This window comes from Hibiscus syriacus, unplaced genomic scaffold, assembly GCF_006381635.1.
Source record: "Hibiscus syriacus cultivar Baekdansim isolate YM2019G1 unplaced genomic scaffold, ASM638163v2 tig00110319_pilon, whole genome shotgun sequence".
Lineage (NCBI taxonomy): Eukaryota > Viridiplantae > Streptophyta > Magnoliopsida > Malvales > Malvaceae > Hibiscus > Hibiscus syriacus.
The window spans coordinates 2362648-2382722 of NW_024062678.1; the positions used below are offsets into that span (position 1 = coordinate 2362648).

General features: G+C 35.1%; 1 protein-coding gene and 2 pseudogenes across 1 annotated transcript; 2 read left to right on the top strand and 1 right to left on the bottom strand.

The window, feature by feature from the left end:
* The first annotated feature begins 6103 nt into the window (after nucleotides 1-6103).
* On the top strand, nucleotides 6104-8831 carry LOC120117209 (annotated as a pseudogene).
* Nucleotides 8832-12364: 3533 nt separating this feature from the next.
* LOC120117461 lies at nucleotides 12365-15463 on the top strand (annotated as a pseudogene).
* Nucleotides 15464-16738: 1275 nt separating this feature from the next.
* LOC120117439 (40S ribosomal protein S10-2-like) lies at nucleotides 16739-18412 on the bottom strand. Its single transcript, XM_039137726.1, has 4 exons — nucleotides 18326-18412; nucleotides 17958-18234; nucleotides 17716-17845; nucleotides 16739-17009 (listed from the first exon to the last, which is right to left on the bottom strand). Exons 2-4 carry the CDS (start codon nucleotides 18149-18151, stop codon nucleotides 16926-16928), a joined length of 408 nt encoding a protein of 135 aa, XP_038993657.1. The 5' UTR covers nucleotides 18152-18234; nucleotides 18326-18412; the 3' UTR covers nucleotides 16739-16925.
* Between the last annotated feature and the right edge of the window lie 1663 nt (nucleotides 18413-20075).

Genomic DNA, 20075 nt, shown 5'->3' on the forward strand with positions numbered 1-20075 from the left:
ACAAATGTTGTACATGGACATGCTAAATGACATTAATGTGTGGCTCCTAAATATTAGAATCATGTGATGCGTAACAAATGAAGCACATTGTTCGAAAATATCAATTGGGCTAGATAGGATTTTTTTCTTTTGAAAAAAAAAGTGAACCTCATTAAAAAATTTCTTCGAAACTCAATCAAGCACAAGTTCGATCGTAACAGTGAAATAAAAAAAAGAGTATCCAGAATTTTATTAGCAATTACCAATACATACAATGTTCGCTCCCGGGCCACCAGACATTGGGCTAGGCAGGACTATACTAAGCAATGAAAATTTTCACTTCAATTTCGATGGAAATATAGTGAAAATTTTTAAGCTTAAAGCTCAAAGACAAAATTAATAACAACTACAAAATTAGATATTAAATTACTAATTTAAATTTTGTTCAAAGACCTTAGTTTTTTTTTTAAATAAATTGAAAGAAGATGTGAGGGCATAAAGATGACATATGGTTTTGGTTTAGAAATGGATCAAAAGGACATTTGAAGCAGTCATGCTTCTAAAAATTTTAAATTAATATATATTTTAGATAATTTTTATATTTTTAATTAATAATATATTTTTATCTTCTAAAATGTTACAAATTTATCTACTACTTAAATTTTAGAATTTCACATTTATAATATAAAATTTTGTATCCGTCTAAATTTTATAAATACAGAGTTGAGAGAGAGATATTGGAGTTTCCATTTATAAATACCAGTGTACCATGTTAGTGCTCAAAATTTAGGGGACATTCTGTGTTCAAAGCATCACGTTTTCAAATCAATTATAAATTCATATATTCAATTATATCCCACCATTTTGATCCACGCTCACAAATTTACTTCCAGCAATTTAAGTATTCATTCCATTTAATTTAATTTGATGAAAAATTTAAATAAACTAAATCTATATTTAAACTAAATCTATATTTAAATTAAATTTATATTTAAATTGATTGAATCATAATATAAAGAAAAACGACCAAAATCTAAAATGATTAAAAAATTTTAAGTTTTTAATTTACTAAACTTATATTAATTCCACTCAAAATCAACTCAAAGACAACCATTTGATGTTTTATACAAAGGGAAAAAAGACCTTTAAAAAAATAATTATTTTGGACTGTAATATTTATCAAAATAATTATTTTGGCTCATTTTTTTTTGAGTATTTTGGCGCTTCAACGTTTCATTTTAAGATAAAAAGATCTTTAATATTTGACTGAATAGCAACTTTAACCCTTATTTTTTTCCTAAAGTATTTTAACAGTGATGGAAGCATGATTTTATGTTATAAGGATGGACTTATAAAATTATAGGGAACAAAAACAAATTATCAATAGAAAATACATAGAAAAAATCTAAAATATATAATCATTTGAAATTTTTAGAGGGTGAATTTTCCCACCCACTTCCTTCGATCCACCCTTGAGTTTATTTCTATTTTTGAGCGTTAATCATTTGTTAATTAACAGTTTCCATCAACATAATGACATTTTGCTTCAAAATGAAACTTCGGGAGTTAAAATGCTAAAAAAAAGAATAGAACCAAAATAATCATTTTAATAAACATTGAGGGTTAATTTTTATCCATTCCTTTGATTCATGGATAAAGGAAATGAAATCCTCACGTTAAAAACTTGTTTGCTTGCTGCAATGAAAACTGTGTGAAGCGAAAAGGCAAATTGTTGAAGGAGCAGAGGCCAAGTTACCAAATTATTTAGGGGATTGAATTGTAATTTTGATGTTGCTTTAACATCTCCCACAACCTGTTCCCTTTCTGAAGAGTGAAGGTTCCTCAATGTTTTAAACATGAGTTTGTATTTAAACTCCGGGCTCCATTGTCGAATTGAAAAAACCACATTTGTTTTCTGGTTTGTAGGAGATGTGGACAACTCCATGAATAAAAAAGGAAACCAAAGAACCATTCTCGAATTGAAAATCCATGTGCTTTATTCATTGATCTTATGTTACCATTGTTGGTGCACATGGCACCGAAAGGTGTTGAAGAAAAAAAAAATAATTAAGTCAAGAATTATAGGCACCAAATGGTAGGTGCAGAATTTGTTGCTTTTTCAACAATGCTAGAACCTCAATTTTAGCCAATGTAAGTTAGGGTATTTACAAATTAGTCCTTAAGCTTCAACTATAAATACCCTAGCTCATTTAGCTTCAAAATAATCTCAAAGCATTCTAACTTTCTTCCAATACTAGAGAATTTAGAGAGTTTCTTGAGAGTTGTTTTCTCCTTTTTATCAAGAGAGAATTATCATTGTTTTCTCCTTGGTAGATCGAGAGAAGTTGTAATTCTTATTTTCTCATAGTGAAATTCTTCTACCGTTGCCCGTGGTTTTTACCCTATATTATTTAGGGGTTTTCCACGTAAATTTTGTGTCTCTTTTATCTTCATTTTTATTTTCTCAAATTATCAGTTGTGATTTTGCTCTCTCCGATAGCCGTCTTCCGCAACAATTGGTATCCGAGCCAGATTTGAGTGTGTAATATCTGCTTATTGTCTTTGTGGTTGCCACCAAAAGGTGGATCCTCCTACATAAGAAAGTAAGAAGTTATTACCCATTCTTTGAAGGTTCCAGAGAACTATTCACGATAGTGAAATAGTGGGAGCTATCCGTAAAAGAAGTTATGACAACGAAATTTGATATTGAAAAATTCAATAGGAGAAATTTCTCATTGTGGAAATTGAAGATGAAGGTCATCCTGAGGAAAGACGGATGTCTAGCAGCTATCAGTGAAAGGCCGGTAGATTTTACAGATAACAACAAATGGATCGAAATGGACGGGAATGCTATGTCAAACTTTCATCTAGCATTAGCAGATGAAGTATTGTCAAGCATCGAGGAGAAAAAGACAACTAAGGAGATATGGGATCATCTCACCAAATTGTACGAGGCCACATCGATGCACAATAAAATTTTCCTTATGAGAAAATTGTACACTCTCCGTATGCAGAAACTACTTCAGTGACGGATCACTTAAATACACTGAACACTTTATTTTCTCAGCTTACATCTTTAAGCTGTAAAATAGGAGAATAAGAACGTGTTGAACTTCTACTTCAAAGTCTACTGGATTCATATGATCAACTCATCATCAACTTGCCAAATAGTAATGTCACCAGTCTAGTCTTCGATGACGTTGCAGCTGCTATTCTATAAGAAGAAAATCGACGCAAGAATAAGGAAGACAGACAAGTAAATCTGCAACAAGCAGAAGCGTTGACAACGATGAGAGGGAGATCAACAGAACGTGGCCAAAGCAGCAGTCACAAACATGGTAGATCGAAGTCGAGAAGCAAGAAGAATTTAAAGTGCTACAACTGTGGAAAGAAGGGTCACTTGAAGAAGGATTGTTGGAGTCTAAATAAAAACTCCAATCCACAAGGCAATACCGCAAACACTTCAGAAGATGGAGATGCTCTATGCTGTGAAGCGTCAACCACCGTGGAAGGTAGAAAGAGATATGCAGATATATGGCTCATTGATTCGGGAGCAACATATCACATGACCTCAAGAAGAGAATGGTTTCATCATTATAAACCTGTCTCAGGAGGATATGTGCATAGTTGTAATGATCATGCCTTAGAGATCGTTGGCGTGGGAACCATCAAATTGAAGATGTATGATGGAACAATTAAATTTGTTCGAGATGTGCGGCACGTGAAAGGCCTGAAGAAAAATTTATTATCTTATAGATTGTTGGATAATAATGCAAGCAAGATTGAAACACGGAAAGGAATCATGAAGGTGTTCCGTGGAGCGCTTGTGGTGCTGAAAGGCGAAAAGATAGCTGCTAACTTGTACATGCTGAAGGGAGAGACTTTGCTAGAAGCAGAAGCCTCCGTTGCCTCATGTAGTTCAGATTCTGCAATGTTGTGGCATCAGAAACTTGGACACATGTCAGAACAAGAAATGAAAGTCCTTGTGGAGCAAAATCTACTTCCAGGCTTAACAAAGGTATCACTTACTTTGTGTGAGCATTGCATAACAAGTAAGTAGCACCGGTTAAAATTCAACACGTCAAATTCTAGAGGCAAAAGTGTTCTAGAATTGGTTCATTCTGACGTATGGCAAGCACCGGTTACATCCCTAGGTGGAGCAAAGTACTTTTTCTCATTTATTGATGACTATTTCAGGAGATGTTGGGTGTACCCTATTAAGAAGAAGTCAGACGTGTTTTCAACTTTCAAAAACTTCAAAGCGCGGGTGGAACTTGATTCTGGAAATAAGATCAAGTGTTTCAGAACAGATAATGGAGAAGAATACACAAGCAAAGAATTTAATGACTTTTGCAGGAAAAAAGGCATTAAAAGACAGTTCACAGTGGCAAACACTCCTCAACAAAATGGAGTGGCAGAGCGGATGAACAAAACCTTGTTAGAAAGAACAAGATCAATGTTGAGGAATGCAGGCCTAGAAAAATCATTCTGGGCAGAAGCAGTCAATACCGCCTGTTATTTGGTGAATCGAGCTCCATCAACTGCAATAGATCTGAAGACACCAATGAAGATATGGACTGGTAAACCAGCTGATTATTCAAACCTCCATGTATTTGGAAGTATTGTGTACGTGATGTACAACTCCCAAGAAATCTCAAAGCTGGATCCAAAATCCAGAAAATGCAAATTCTCGGGGTATGCTGATGGAGTCAAGGGGTATCGCTTGTGGGATCGCACTGCCCACAAAGTGATCATCAACAGGGATGTTATCTTTGTAGAAGATAAACTACAAAGAAAAGAAGACGATGATAACACTGAAAAGTTAGAGACTACACAGATACATGTGGAAAAGGATGTTGAAGAAGGAGATTCTTCTGAAGCAGAACCAGCACATGATGAACAAGAACCAGAGAGTTTTGAAGCTCCAACAACTCGTCAATCAGATCGTGTGAGAAGACGTCCCAATTGGCACTCAGATTATGTTATAGAAGAAAATATTGAATATTGCCTTTTAACAGAGGACGGTGAGCCATCAACATACGAGGAGGCAATAAATAACTCAGATGCTTCACTGTGGATGATGGCGATGCAAGAAGAAATTGAAACCCTTCATAAAAATAATACATGGGACCTTGTGCCACTACCACAAGGAAGGAAGCCAATTGGTAACAAATGGGTCTTCAAAATCAAGCGAAATGATGACGATCAAGTTGAGAGGTATCGTGCAAGACTGGTGGTCAAAGGATATGCTCAAAAAGAAGGTATTGATTTCAATGAAATATTTTCTCCTGTGGTTCGACTAACAACAGTTCGAGTAGTTTTGGCAATGTGTGCTACATTGAACTTGCATCTAGAGCAGCTAGATGTTAAAACAACTTTTCTCATGGAAATCTTGAAGAAGAGATTTATATGCTCCAACCTGAAGGATTTGAAGAAAAAGAAAAGAAGAACTTGGTTTGCAGGTTGAACAAATCTATTTACGGTCTAAAGCAGGCGCCGATGTGTTGGTATAAGAGATTTGATTCCTTCATTATGTGCCTTGGATACAATAGACTTAATGCAGACCCTTGTGCTTATTTCAAGAGGTCTGGTGATAACGATTTTGTTATATTGCTGTTGTATGTGGATGACATGTTGGTTGCAGGACCCAACAAAGATCATATTGAAGAATTGAAGGCACAACTGGCTAGGGAATTTAAAATGAAGGACTTGGGATCAGCAAACAAGATTCTAGGGATGCAAATTCACCGAGACAGAAGTAATAGGAAGATTTGGCTTTCACAAAAGAATTACTTGAAGAAAATCTTATCACGATTCAACATGCAAGATTGTAAGTCAATTTTTACCCCTCTTCCTATTAACTTCAAATTATCATCCAGTATGAGTCCTAGCAGTGAAAAAGAGAGGATGGAGATGTCTCAAGTACCGTATGCATCAGCAGTGGGAAGTTTAATGTTCGCTATGATATGCATAAGACCAGATATTGCACAAGCAGTGGGAGTGGTTAGTCGGTACATGGCGAATCCAGGCAAAGAGCATTGGAATACAGTAAAGAGGATCCTAAGATACATCAAAGGGACCTCAAATGTTGCATTATGTTACGAAGGATCAAACTTACTAATCAATGGGTATGTCGATTCTAACTATGCAGGGATTTGGATAAAAACAAATCTACTACAGGATATGTGTTTAAAGTTGCTGGTGGAGCTGTAAGCTGGGTTTCAAAATTGCAGTCAGTTATGGCTACATCCACAATAGAAGCAGAATATGTAGCAGCTACACAAGCCAGTAAAGAAGCAATTTGGTTGAAGATGCTATTGGAGGAGCTTGGGCACAATAAGAGTATGTCTCTTTGTTTTGTGACAGTCAAAGCGCCTTGCATTTAGCAAGGAATCCAACATTTCATTCAAGGACAAAGCACATACAAGTTCCGTACCATTTCATTCGTGAAAAGGTGGAAGAAGAGACGGTAGATATGCAGAAGATCCATACCAAAGACAACATAGCAGATTTCATGACAAATGCGATCAATACTGATAAATTTACTTGGTGTCGATCCTCGTGTGGTCTGTCAGAAACGTAAGCAACATGATGGTACAAGGTAGAAAGAATTATGTGAAGATATGATTGTTCCAATCAAATCTTCAAGTGGGAGATTGTTGGTGCACATGGCACCGAAAGGTGTTGAAGAAAAAAAAATAATTAAGTCAAGAATTGTAGGCACCGAATGGTAGGTGCAGGATTTGTTGATTTTTCAACAATGGTAGAACCTCAATTTTAGCCATTGTAAGTTAGGGTATTTACAAATTAGTCCTTAAGCTTCAACTATAAATACCCTAGCTCATTTAGCTTCAAAACCATCCCAAAACATTCTAGCTTTCTTCCAATACTAGAGAGTTTCTTGAGAGTTGTTTTCTCCTTTTTATCAAGAGAGAATTATCATTGTTTTCTCCTTGGTAGATCGAGAGAAGTTATAATTCCTATTTTCTCATAGTGAAATTCTTTTATTGTTGCCTGTGGTTTTTACCCTATATTATTTAGGGGTTTTTCACGTAAATTTTGTGTCTCATTTATCTTCATTTTTATTTTCTCAAATTATCAGTTGTGATTTTGTTCTCTCCGATAGCCGTCTTCCACAACAACCACTTGTTTAATTCGCAGGTTTATGGTAACATATTATTACTTGGTATACTTCTGGTTTTGATTGATAAAAATAGTGCCGCAAGCCGAAAGGTGAGAATTCTAGACTCGTTTGACGATTCGGCCGCAGGTTGTAGTCATTGACAGACTTTGGAGGTGTTGGTGATGGGGTAACATCAAACACAAAGTGCTTTTCAGGCTGCCATTGATAGCCTGAGCCAGTTCGCATCGTATGGTGGATCTTTACTCTTCGTTCCACCGGGAAAATGGCTGACTGGTTGTTTTAATCTCACCAGCCATTTTACTCTGTATCTGCATAAGGATGCTACTATTCTTGCTTCACAGGTCAGAAACTGACCATTGCAATGTGTATCTGATCCATTTTTGTGATATTAAGTAGTTCCTTTCTTGTTCATGTGTTAGGATGAGAGTGAATGGGCTGTTATCGACCCTCTACCGTCCAACGATGGGATGCAGCTGGTGGAAGGTACATCAGTCTTATTTTTGGAACCAACCTTACTGATGTTGTGATACAGGTATCCGGAGCCATAATCATCGTCGATGATTTTTTTCGAAACGAAATATTAGATTCATCAAGTGTACTAAATTATGGATTTCCAACATTTTTTTTTCAGGAGAAAATGGCACTGTTGATGGTCAGGGTGTTACCTAGTGGGTCAATTTCCACTAGGGAGAGCTTAAATACACAAGGCCTTACCTTATTGAGATAATGCACTCACAAGATGTTCAAATCTCTAATATCACATTGATGAACTCCCCATCTTGGAATGTTCATCCTGTTTACAGCAGGGTTTTCCCTCAGTTTGATAGCTTAATGTTTTCTTCAGCATGTTGTATCATGTTACCAAGTTGTTTGTGATAAAAAAAATTGCAGCAATGTTGTAGTTCAAGGATTAACGATCCTCGCACCGGTAACTTCTCCGAATACCAAAGGGATCATTCCAGGTGAGAAAGTGGACAATGAATATAAAAGATAAATTTCATTATCAGTGTTAATAAGCTTTCTTTTTGCTTCCTGTTGCTCTTTCAGACTCTTGCACGAATACGCGGATCGAGGACTGCTACATTGTTTCCGGAGACGATTGCATAGCCGTTAAGAGTGGCTGGGATCAGTATGGTATCAAATTTTGGCATGCAAACAAAGCAACTAGTGATCAGACGTCTCACCTGCATTTCTCCTTTCAGTGCAGTGATTGCACTCGGTAGTGAGATGTCTGGTAGGATCAAGGACGTAAGGGCAGAAGACATCACAGGCATCAATTCGGAGTCAGCCGTACGGATCAAGACTGCCGTGGGAAGAGGGAACTATGTCAAAGACATATGTGAGGAGGATGACTATGAAAACTATGAAAATGGTGTTTTGGATGGCGGGGAATTGTGGCTCTCATCCTGACAATGATTATGATCCGAATGCGATTCCGGTTATCCGGAATATAAATTTCCGAGATGTTATTGCAGAGAATGTGACAATGGCAGGTAGGTTGGAAGGAATTCCAGGGCATCCATTTTCTGGTATATGCATATCCAATGCTACCATTGAACTAGCAAAAAAGCCGAAGAAGATTCAATGGAATTGCACTGAAATTTCTGGGGTTTCAAGTGATGTTACTCCTAAGCCATGCAATCTGCTTATGGATCAAGGACCATAGAATACCTGTAACTTTCCGGAGGAGGATTTCCCAAGTGTCTAACTCTAAATGTGCTCTTTACATGATTTCACAAAATGAAGTAAAGATCAAATTTCTTCTTTCTCAAATAATATTAGTAATATCATCAGAAATTTAAAAGTTTCTTCTTTCATTTCGTTACTAAAACAATATTTATAAAGGCAATTGGTTTGGACCACTGGTTCAATTTATTCACCTAATAGAAGTTCACAACACCTGTTAACTGGTCAGTGTTAATTAGCGTTGTTGTACCCCTGTTAAAAGACAAATGTTGTACCCGATTAAAGGTACTCCGCACATATTATTGTCGACGTCTCATAGCTACCTGAGAACCCTAAAGTATTTTTATCCTCCGACATCAAGGAAACTCTAAGAGACAGAGAGAATATTTCCGAAAGAAGGATCTTGAATATCTAACATCTCTCGAGAATTCACGACTTATTGACATGACTTCTTATAGATCCATGTGACCTACTAGAACCAAATTCATCGTCGCTTGACCTTATTCACCTAATCTGCTAGATTACGGGCAACCGTTATGATCCTTTGACCAACACACATACTAAAGACTACTATAAAACCTCTCGAGCATGATCGAGAGATTGGATGCGACCCAAATGAAACCACCTCTCATTTGCTCATCTTCTCTCTACTTTCTCATGGAGACAAAGTACTTTGACACTAATCAACGATCGATCTCTTAATGTTGTGGCTCTTCGCCCAAACCAAAAGTAGTAAACCGCCTACAAACATCGTAACTTATTTGGTCTCACGGTGAGCACAAAACACCTCCTATAAGAAAATAACCGTCATTCTAAAAGTTTCACATAGCCACCATTCTAGGAGTTTTTAGTAAAAAGAATCTTTACACTGACAAAGTCGAAAATGACTTGCAACCGCTGGATGTAATCTTAAAATCAACTACGATGATCGATGCCCTGAAAATCATTAAACAAAGTAAGCTTATATAACTTAGTTAGTTATCAACCCTACTAAACGAAACATCTAGAATCATGATATTCTATCTTAATCAATAACAAAGTCATCAATAATAAAAACAATATCAATATCAAAGAACAGGAACATAACATTAGTTTAATTAATAGTCTAATGGTGTTCTTTTGAAGTATGGATACACGAATCATCTACGTCACTATTAACAGTGTAAAAGTACATAAAAATGGTCAATTCTCCGTCATTGCCTAGACATAAGTTCAACCAAATATCAACATCGTTCTGTCACTAACGAGATCAAAGTTTAACAATACTCATACAAATGTGTTGGACTCTATGAAATGTTAACTGTACCTCGAACTCAACAAGATAATAATGGGTAATCATAGTAACATTACTTATAAATTACATAATTGACCTCATAGTTCACATAAACTCGATTTAATCAGAAAGGAATCTCGAAAATCATTAGAAATATCAATGATTTCAGTACCATCACAGTAGATAAACATCATGATCAAATATCCGTAGAACTTATCAATACTTTCAGTAACCATGTTTGCAATCTTATTGCTCTGAGTTAATAGCAATGCGTACATATTATCTACATGATCGATTACCTCAACTGAAGCTGCTCGGCTTTATCTAAAATTAAACACTAGCAGGAACCTTAGCCTTCCTTCTTTGTATGATTACCTTCATCGAATGCTCTTACTCTAGGAATGAGAAAGAACATATTTTCAATGACAACTTTATCATTTATAAGCAGTTTCAATAAAAATTCTCAAATTGTCATATATCCTAATTAAGATTTAATTTAGGGTTTAGGATAAATTTACCCAGCATATAATTGAGATTATCAATGGGAAGCTTATGAGACGAGGATTCCAAATATATATTTAATTTTTTAATTTGGTGAAAGAAAAAACTTGAATCTTAGAGAGAATTAAGCGTTTCGAGCTTTCAAAAGGGTTTCAATGATGTTTTTCCAAGGTTGAAGATGTAGTAGTTTCATCGTCTATTTGTTCGTAAGTTGCAGTGTAGGAAACTCTCTCATGTGGGTTAACTAATTTAATAATTTATGAAAATTGATCAATTTATAAGAATTTTACACCTAAGTAGTTTATTTAGCATTTTGAAAAATGATGGAATTCTATGTTTAATCCTTCATCTTTTTTCATCGGCAAACTGATTATTGCATAATCTAATTAAACCTATAGCCATTATTTTTTGGATAAACTATGTGTTTAGTATCTAAATTATCAATTTTGATCCATTTTAGTACTTAAACTTTCAAATATTTTAAAATCATACCTAACGTGTAGTTTTTTTTCTTCATTTTAGTACCCGTTAAAAACGTAACGTTAAGTTTTGAAAAAGATTGAAATTTAGGTACTAAAACGGACCAAAACTGATAGTTAAGGTACTAAATGCGTTAAGTTTTTAATGACGAGCTACTAAAATGAAACAAAATTAAACGTTAGGTAAAGTTTTAAAAAATATTAAAAGTTTAAGTACTAAAATAAACTAAAACTGATAGCTTAAGTACTAAAGCATAATTTACCTTTTTTCATTTAAGCATCAAAATTCCACTTTCTACCAATGTCACTATGTTCTATATTTATCACACTTTAATCCTTAAATCTTTTTCGACACCGATTATTATTTATTGCTATAAAATAAAACTAATCTCATTCTCTAATATCTAAAATAACAAAATAATTTATTAAAACATAAATTTTCGATTATCAAATATTAAAAATTTTCTAGATTAGTTTTTGAGATATTACAAGTATAAATAACGAGTTTTTAAATATATGAAATATTATGTATTTATATCTTTTATGATATCTAAATTTATAGTATATTATCATTCTTTTTAGTCGCGGAAGTATGGAAGATTGTAAGCAAGTTTAAGAACTATCAATCCTAAAATTATCTTTGTTTTCGATTATTGTGGTCGTTGTGCTTCTCATGGGATGTAAATTATCAAGTGTTACATTTAATAATTTTATAACTTATATATTAGTTAACTTAAAAATAAAAATATTAGATTCAAAAGCTTGTAAATTTTTATTTCAAAATAATAAAATTACCAAGTCTGGAAATCCCTAAAATAATATTCCCTCCAAAACCACTAGCCCAAATATTAGATAAAAAAATTAAAGCATATAGATGACCATTAATTTTTTTTAATTATTAAAACCATTGGCCTAAAATAATATTAGAATTTATTAAAATATTAAAAATAATTATTAATTTTATCGAATTATTATAAAATAATGTTTCAATTTATCATTATTTTATAATATAATGATTATTTTATTATAATTTAACAAATTTATAAAAGTTAAAAGATAAAAAGATATTTCAATATTTTTTATTAATATTTTTTAAATTATTAAATTATTTCAATGTAATTTACCATCCGAACCAAATCATGGAACGAAGATTCTGGACTGAGCGGTTAAGAATGAAGGGCAGAAAAGGAAATAAGAAAAATCTAGAACCCGCGGGAAACCCCCATTCCACACACTTCCGTTACTTTCTTCCTCTCACTATATATTTCACGTCTTCCTGCTGTTTGTCAAGCAAGAGAAAAATCCAAGGCGAAATTCGAAAAGAAAACGAGGAAATTTTCCATCGTTTCAGCATTGTCATCTTAATAGTATCATCAATCGTAAGCTCGGTTTCTTCTTCCCCTTGATCCTTTGATCTGAAAGTGATGGCGGACGTGCATATGGGATCAGAGTCGGAGACCTTCGCATTCCAGGCGGAGATCAACCAGCTACTGAGTTTGATCATCAACACTTTCTACAGTAACAAAGAGATCTTCCTTCGTGAGCTCATCAGCAATTCTTCTGATGTACGTATATAACATTACTTATGTCTGCTTTCCTGTTTCTCTTCTCTTTAGCCGATTTCGGTTGCATTGTGTTTATAGTAACGGGAAATATAACGGTCTACTATTATTGGTGTGATTTATTTTACAATTTATTTTACAGTGCCGTTATATAACAATTGCTATTATGTTATCCAACTGTTATTTGAATCCGTGCTCTTGGCTATGAGAAAATGATCCAGTGGAAAAGGAAGCTTTCCTTGGAATTTAAATGGTTTACCTGTTTCTGCCATACATTTAGCTTGTTTCTACTCTTACTAATGCTATATTGATATTGAGCAAACGGAAATGTTTTCAGATTTGAACAGAAGCTATTGTTTATTTGGCTAGCGATAGAGAAAAAATAATTTTTATTATGATCTGTTATTTTCTGTTTACTTTTGTTTCCTTTTCTCGCTTAGGGAGAGATTGACATGTTTGATTTAGAATCTGAATTTTGTGTTTTCATAGGCATTGGATAAGATCCGATTTGAGGGCTTAACAGACAAGAGCAAGCTCGAAGCTCAGCCGGAGCTCTTTATCAGAATCATCCCTGATAAAGCTAATAAAACTCTCTCTATTGTCGACAGTGGCGTTGGCATGACCAAAGCAGGTACATTATTAATTAACAATCTTTCCAATTAGAAAATGTACAATTTGGGGTATTAATCATAATTTGTTGTCTAGATTTGGTGAATAATCTGGGAACAATTGCGAGGTCTGGAACAAAAGAGTTCATGGAGGCCTTACAGGCGGGTGCTGATGTCAGCATGATCGGTCAGTTTGGAGTAGGATTTTACTCTGCTTACTTGGTAGCGGAGAAGGTGATTGTCATAACAAAGCACAATGACGACGAGCAATATGTTTGGGAGTCTCAGGCCGGCGGGTCTTTTACGGTCACTCGGGATGTGACTGGTGAACCTCTTGGCAGAGGTACCAAGATCACCCTCTTCCTTAAAGACGATCAGGTGAGTTATGGTAAATTGATGTCAATGAGGTGGTAGTACATGTAATTATTGTTTTGATATGATTCTTGTTATTGATGAACCTTCCGTTTACATAATCTAGTTGGAGTACTTGGAGGAGAGGAAGATAAAGGATCTAGTGAAGAAGCATTCCGAGTTCATCAGCTACCCAATTTACCTATGGACTGAGAAGACAACTGAGAAGGAGGTCAGTGACGACGAAGATGAGGAAACCAAGAAGGAAGAGGAAGGAGATGTGGAAGAGGTCGATGAGGACAAAGAAAAGAAGTCGAAGAAGAAGAAGGTTAAGGAGGTGAGCCATGAGTGGCAACTTATTAACAAGCAGAAACCAATTTGGTTGAGAAAACCAGAGGAGATTACCAAGGAGGAATACGCGTCGTTCTACAAGAGTCTCACTAATGATTGGGAGGACCACCTTGCCGTGAAGCACTTCTCCGTCGAGGGGCAGCTGGAGTTCAAGGCTATCCTCTTTGTACCCAAGAGAGCCCCGTTTGATCTCTTCGACACAAGGAAGAAGATGAACAATATTAAGCTCTACGTTAGGAGGGTGTTTATAATGGACAACTGCGAAGAACTCATTCCTGAGTATCTGTCGTTTGTCAAGGGGGTTGTCGACTCCGACGATCTTCCTTTGAATATATCTCGTGAAATGCTGCAGCAAAACAAGATTCTTAAAGTCATAAGGAAGAACCTGGTGAAAAAATGCATCGAGATGTTCTTCGAGATCGCAGAAAGCAAAGATGACTACAACAAGTTCTATGAAGCATTCTCCAAGAACATCAAGTTGGGTATTCATGAAGATAGCCAAAACAGGGCGAAGCTTGCTGACTTGCTTAGGTACTATTCTACAAAGAGTGGTGACGAGATGACCAGCTTGAAAGACTATGTTACTAGGATGAAGGAAGGTCAGAAAGATATCTACTACATCACCGGTGAGAGCAAAAAAGCTGTTGAGAACTCACCATTCCTTGAGAGACTCAAGAAGAAGGGATATGAAGTGCTGTTCATGGTAGATGCTATTGATGAGTATGCCGTCGGGCAATTGAAGGAGTACGACGGAAAGAAATTGGTCTCTGCAACTAAAGAAGGGCTAAAGCTCGAGGAGGAGTCCGAAGAAGAGAAAAGGAAAAGGGAAGAGAAGAAGAAATCGTTTGAGAACCTTGCAAGACAATTAAAGAGATTCTAGGAGACAAGGTGGAGAAGGTGGTTGTGTCTGATAGAATTGTGGACTCTCCTTGCTGCTTGGTCACCGGAGAGTATGGATGGACTGCCAATATGGAAAGGATTATGAAGGCACAGGCTCTGAGAGATAACAGCATGAGCGCTTACATGTCTAGCAAAAAGACGATGGAAATCAACCCGGACAATGGCATAATGGAGGAGCTAAGAAAGAGGGCAGAGGCTGATAAAAATGACAAATCAGTGAAGGACTTGGTGCTTCTGCTCTACGAGACTGCTCTCTTGACATCTGGTTTCAGCCTGGATGATCCCAACACATTTGCAGCAAGAATTCACAGGATGTTGAAGCTGGGACTGAGCATTGATGATGATGATCATACTGCTGCCGACGACGTCGACATGCCATCCTTGGAGGAAGAGGCTAACGAGGAGAGCAAGATGGAAGAGGTAGACTAGGTAGCTGAATGTCATAAACAAATAGTCAATACTACATATTTGTGCCTGCTTCGGGCCTAAGGTTTACTGCATGCATGATGGTCGAGTGTTTTTAGGTTGTTGTCTGTGGTTTGTCTTGGCGCCATCTGCCATGTTAATAACGATTCCGTGTTACTAGTACGTCTGATACTTAAGGGCTTTTATAAATTTCAAAAGTTTTCTATCTTAAAATTTTATAAATTTGATCTTTTAATATAAAATTTTACATTTGTCCCGATAATATTATCTAAGAATTTTTGGCTATCGACTCTGTTATGTATCAACAGCCCATGCATTTAAATTATGTACACTATGGAGGAACATAGAATTGGGTTCTTGCATTCACTCCGCTGTATTAAAATCTAGATTGCAAACGGATGTCTTTGTAGACAACTCTCTTCTGGACATGAACATGAAATGTGGATGTACAGAATACAGCAGAAAACTGTTCGATCATATGCCTGAGAGAGGCTTGGCATCATGGGCAGCAACAATTTCATGTTACTGCCACAATATTCGGCTAGCTGACCAAGGGATTTCTACTTTTGTTCAGATGTTGGATAATTTCGCGAGTGCCAGGGATGGTAACTTAAAATCGATGGATTTTGATCGATTTAATTTGACAGTGTTAAAATTAATAAAAAAAGGAAGAATTAAATTTAGGGCAGGTCGGGCCAAATTTTATATATGGGTGAAGTTGGGTCGGATATAGGTGGAGAGTGAAAAAATTTCTACTCAATTTGGGAGTAATAGTATATTTTTTCTGTATGAATCTATGGATAATTATTATAATATTTTTCTATACATTTTTTAATTAGATTCTTATTTTATATCAAGTTATATCGAATCATATCAAAATTATACTTTAAGAGTTGGATTCGAATGAATGATATATTTTAAGTCAGGTTGGATTGACCAAAAATTCAATTCAACATGTTGTTACCCCTAATGAGGGCTTCAACGGTACTTTTGCACAATAAAGTAGTGCAAGTTCGTCCTAAACGATATAAGCGGGATGATGAAACATGTAAGAAAATAGGGGTTGGCATTTGATCGTCTCAAATAAAACAAAAAATGAATTTCGAATTGACCCATCTTATTTTATAACTCAAATTTAATTTAAAATTTTCTCGAGTTAAATTTATAAAATTTGAATTGAATCACGTCGAGTTATTCAAGTTTTTTTTAATTTAATTATAAATATTTATAATATTATGATACTATTTCATTCTAATTTAAATGATTTTTTATAACTATAATATATATATATGTTTCTTTATAAATGATATAAATATATCATGGAGAGTCAAGCTTTTCGACTCGAATCAAAAATTGAATTTTTGAGTCAAATTTGACTCGCCCTGTGAGAGAATGTGTTATATAAATCAACTGTAAGCGACTAGCATTCATGTAAGAGTGCAGCATTCCGTTATATTATGACTTTAACCTTCAAACTAGAATGAAATTATCAGTATTCTACTGCAACACAACAAAATGTGTGTACGGATAAATCGGGGAGAAGCAATACCTTATAATCATCCAACAATAAAAATGATTAAAACATGAAAGCACAAGACAACCTTGTATTAACTCCAACTGCCAACAAACCTAAATTGACAAAACTCTCATGGAAAATCATCCATCTCAGGGAAGGCCTAAACTGCCGGCAGGTCCAGCATTACCATAAGCACCACCTCCACGACCAAAGGCAGGCCTTGTTCCAGGACCCTGTGAGTTCAAAAGTTAGAAATTCTATCAAGCCTTTCAGTTTGTTTAAAACATGACCTCATCAATGCATACACAACGACTATCATATTCTATGGTCTCTTGAGATAAATGACAAAATTATTCAACATGAAAATTACTTCCTTCAAACTGAAAGTGAAACAACAAGCATTTATTTCACACAGATCTGTTTCAAAGTTATAAGTCAGCCACAAGCAACAACTAACCTCAAATTTATACCTTGATCAAAATTGAAATAGGTACAGTTTAGTCAGGGGAATACTAAAAGGCGAGCAAATCATTCCGAAATGTACAAAAACAGACAAAAAAGAATTACTTGCTAAGCTGATTGTAATATTCAATCATAAGGGCAATTATCTTAAGCCAACCAAAAGCAAAAACAACTATCCTACAATACATAAATTGACAAAAGGTAATTTGTGCACCCAATTGAATGAAATGATAAAAAAAGGAACAGAACAAGCAACTTTCAGCCAGGGATTTGAATAGCGGCTGTTATATGGCGGTAAATGCACCATCCAAAACTGTTATCTCATAAAGGTGATGCCAGCAATAACCGCAAGAGCACCGCTGGTGCTATTGCCGCAATCACAGTAAACCAATTCAGCGACCATAACAACAATTTAAATCCCTGCTGTCAGCTATTCATAAGTAAAAAGTACAAGTTAGAAACTTTATGCAGCATTACCCTGAATGAAGGCTGATAGTCAGCAGGAGCTCCTCCTTTGTCCCCGAAATCACCTCCTCCTCGTGGACCGCCACGGTAGCCATCCCTGTCACCAAATCTCCTCTCACCGTCACCAAAGCGTGGTGGACCACTGATTCATAACCAATAAAACCAACAGAATATTAGCAAATAAAAAAAATCACCAAACTATAAACACAGAAAAGAAATACAAAATAAAAGAGCAAAGAACCCAAAACAATTACCGTGGGCGGTCTCCAGGAGGGCCCATAGGACGACCAGCAGGCTTAGCTTGCTTCTTCAAAGTAGCTGGCACGATCTCAGAAGGGAGATTCAGGTAAGTCCTTAGGAACTCAATGCCGTCATTGGTAAGGTACCAGTAATAATGCATCCAAGCGAAAGTTTCACGCACGTATTCCTTAGATTTGAAGCTTTGCATCAGCTTTATTACTTGAAGATTCGGAACATCGATTTCTGGGTGCTTCGCCAAGTTGTAATCTTTCTTTGCATAGCAAACACCCTCTGGTAAACAAAAAAAAAACGCAGATTTTCAATCCAAATATCTAAACCTTTTACAGATAATTCGAAATGGAGATTTTTTTTATTTAATTACCTTGGAAAAGGTACTTGGAGATCTCGCGGCGGTTCTTCTCTGGGATGATCTGGAATCAACAAAACAAACTTATTAAAGATGTTCTCTTGCAAATATTTTCTCACAAGCAAAACACAAAACTAGAAAGCGAGAGAAAGTACCATTGTTGCTATGAAATAACAGGCGGCGGCGAAGATAGTCTAATAAAATGGTGTTTTTCTTTTCTTTCTCCCTGCTCTATCGCATATATCAGAAAAACCCTAGTGTAGGGTTTTTTCATGACAAATTACGCCTTTAGTATTTAAACTATCAGTTTTATTACGTTTTAATACTTAAACTTTTATTTTTTTAAAACTATACCTAATGTTTAGTTTTAGTTTCATTTTAGTATCCATCATAAAAAACTTAATAGACGAGCTGATGTGGTATAGCTTTTAATGGCGACCGATATGGTACTAAAATGAAACAAAAACTAAACGTTATGTATAATTTTGAAAAAAGTAAAAGTTTAGATATTAAAATAGATCAAAATTGATAGTTTAGGTACTAAATACATAGTTTATCGTTGTTTATTACGTATATTGTTTAGCGTTTGGTTTTATTTTGGGTTTTTTGTAGGCTTTTTTATTACGCCTAAAATTGAAATATTGAAATATTTGAAGCAAGATTACGTACATAAGGATTCATACTACTTTGTTTATACACCACAAAAGTATTTAAACACATCAAGTATATCTGACGATAGTCATATACTAGTAACTTGGATGCCTTGGTCATTTCTCGAGTGTCAAACAAATGTATAAGTCTTATAGAATATTACATCATAATGTTCTTATACTTATCACACACATGTTATCAATCATAACATTATAAATCGAATTCTCATTATTAAGTTTCAACATATTACTTATTAATCGATCTCTATCGTTATTAGACTCTTCACATTCAAACCTTATTAAAAAATTCAACTTCCACTAAGCAAAGTTCATTGGTGGTATCGATACCAACTCATGTGTATCGATATTTCCCTAGAGTATCGATATCGAAAATAATCTCGAAGTCCAGTAATTACCTTTGGTATAGATATCATACCTTGTGTATCAATACCAACCCATAGGTTATCCATACTCACTTTGAGTATTGGTAACAATTTAAGCCTCGAAGTCTCCTAAAAATATCCTCGCATCGACAACAAGCCTTCAGTAACAATACTAGAGGAGTAGTATCGGTACTTCCTTTACAAAATATCATATTTTACCCTACAAAGAACAATATCGATATCAATGATTTAGTATCGATACTCAAATTCAGAAATATTCTTTTTAATCATGAATCACCCCAAACTCACATTATACACTTGTTTTAAGCCTTGGCTCTTATTTTTTTTATTTACTTTTGAAACAAGGAGACTTAAGCTTGGCTCCTATTTTTTTTTAGGTCAAATTACTTTTTAGGTCTCTTAATATTGAAAATATACAAATTAAACCTAAGTTCGCCTCTTCAAATTTCAACCCAGCGTTATCCCTAACTTCATGTGAAGTGTTTGGGACGTAATAAAGTAATTGAATTTGTGTGTAATTTATTGTAATTACTAAGGTGTAGTACGTCGAGTGATCATTGTAATTGATGACATGTTCTACTAAATTGAATGTAATCAGAACATTTAGTTACACTTTTCAATTCTTATGAAAAAATTATTATAATTATGCGTATAATTAATTATAATGACTTCTAAACTTTTTTTTATTTTTAAATTAATTGGTCCTATCAA

Excerpts from the sequence above, each read along its gene's own strand:
- LOC120117439 (XM_039137726.1), bottom strand. The coding sequence starts at position 18,151 with ATGCAAAGCTTCAAATCTAAGGAATACGTGCGTGAAACTTTCGCTTGG. Across the intron at positions 17,846-17,957 it reads CCTCCTGGAGACCGCCCACG|TGGTCCACCACGCTTTGGTG; the intron begins GTAATTGTTTTG and ends GTTATGAATCAG. Across the intron at positions 17,010-17,715 it reads ACTATCAGCCTTCATTCAGG|GGTCCTGGAACAAGGCCTGC; the intron begins GTAATGCTGCAT and ends TTGAACTCACAG.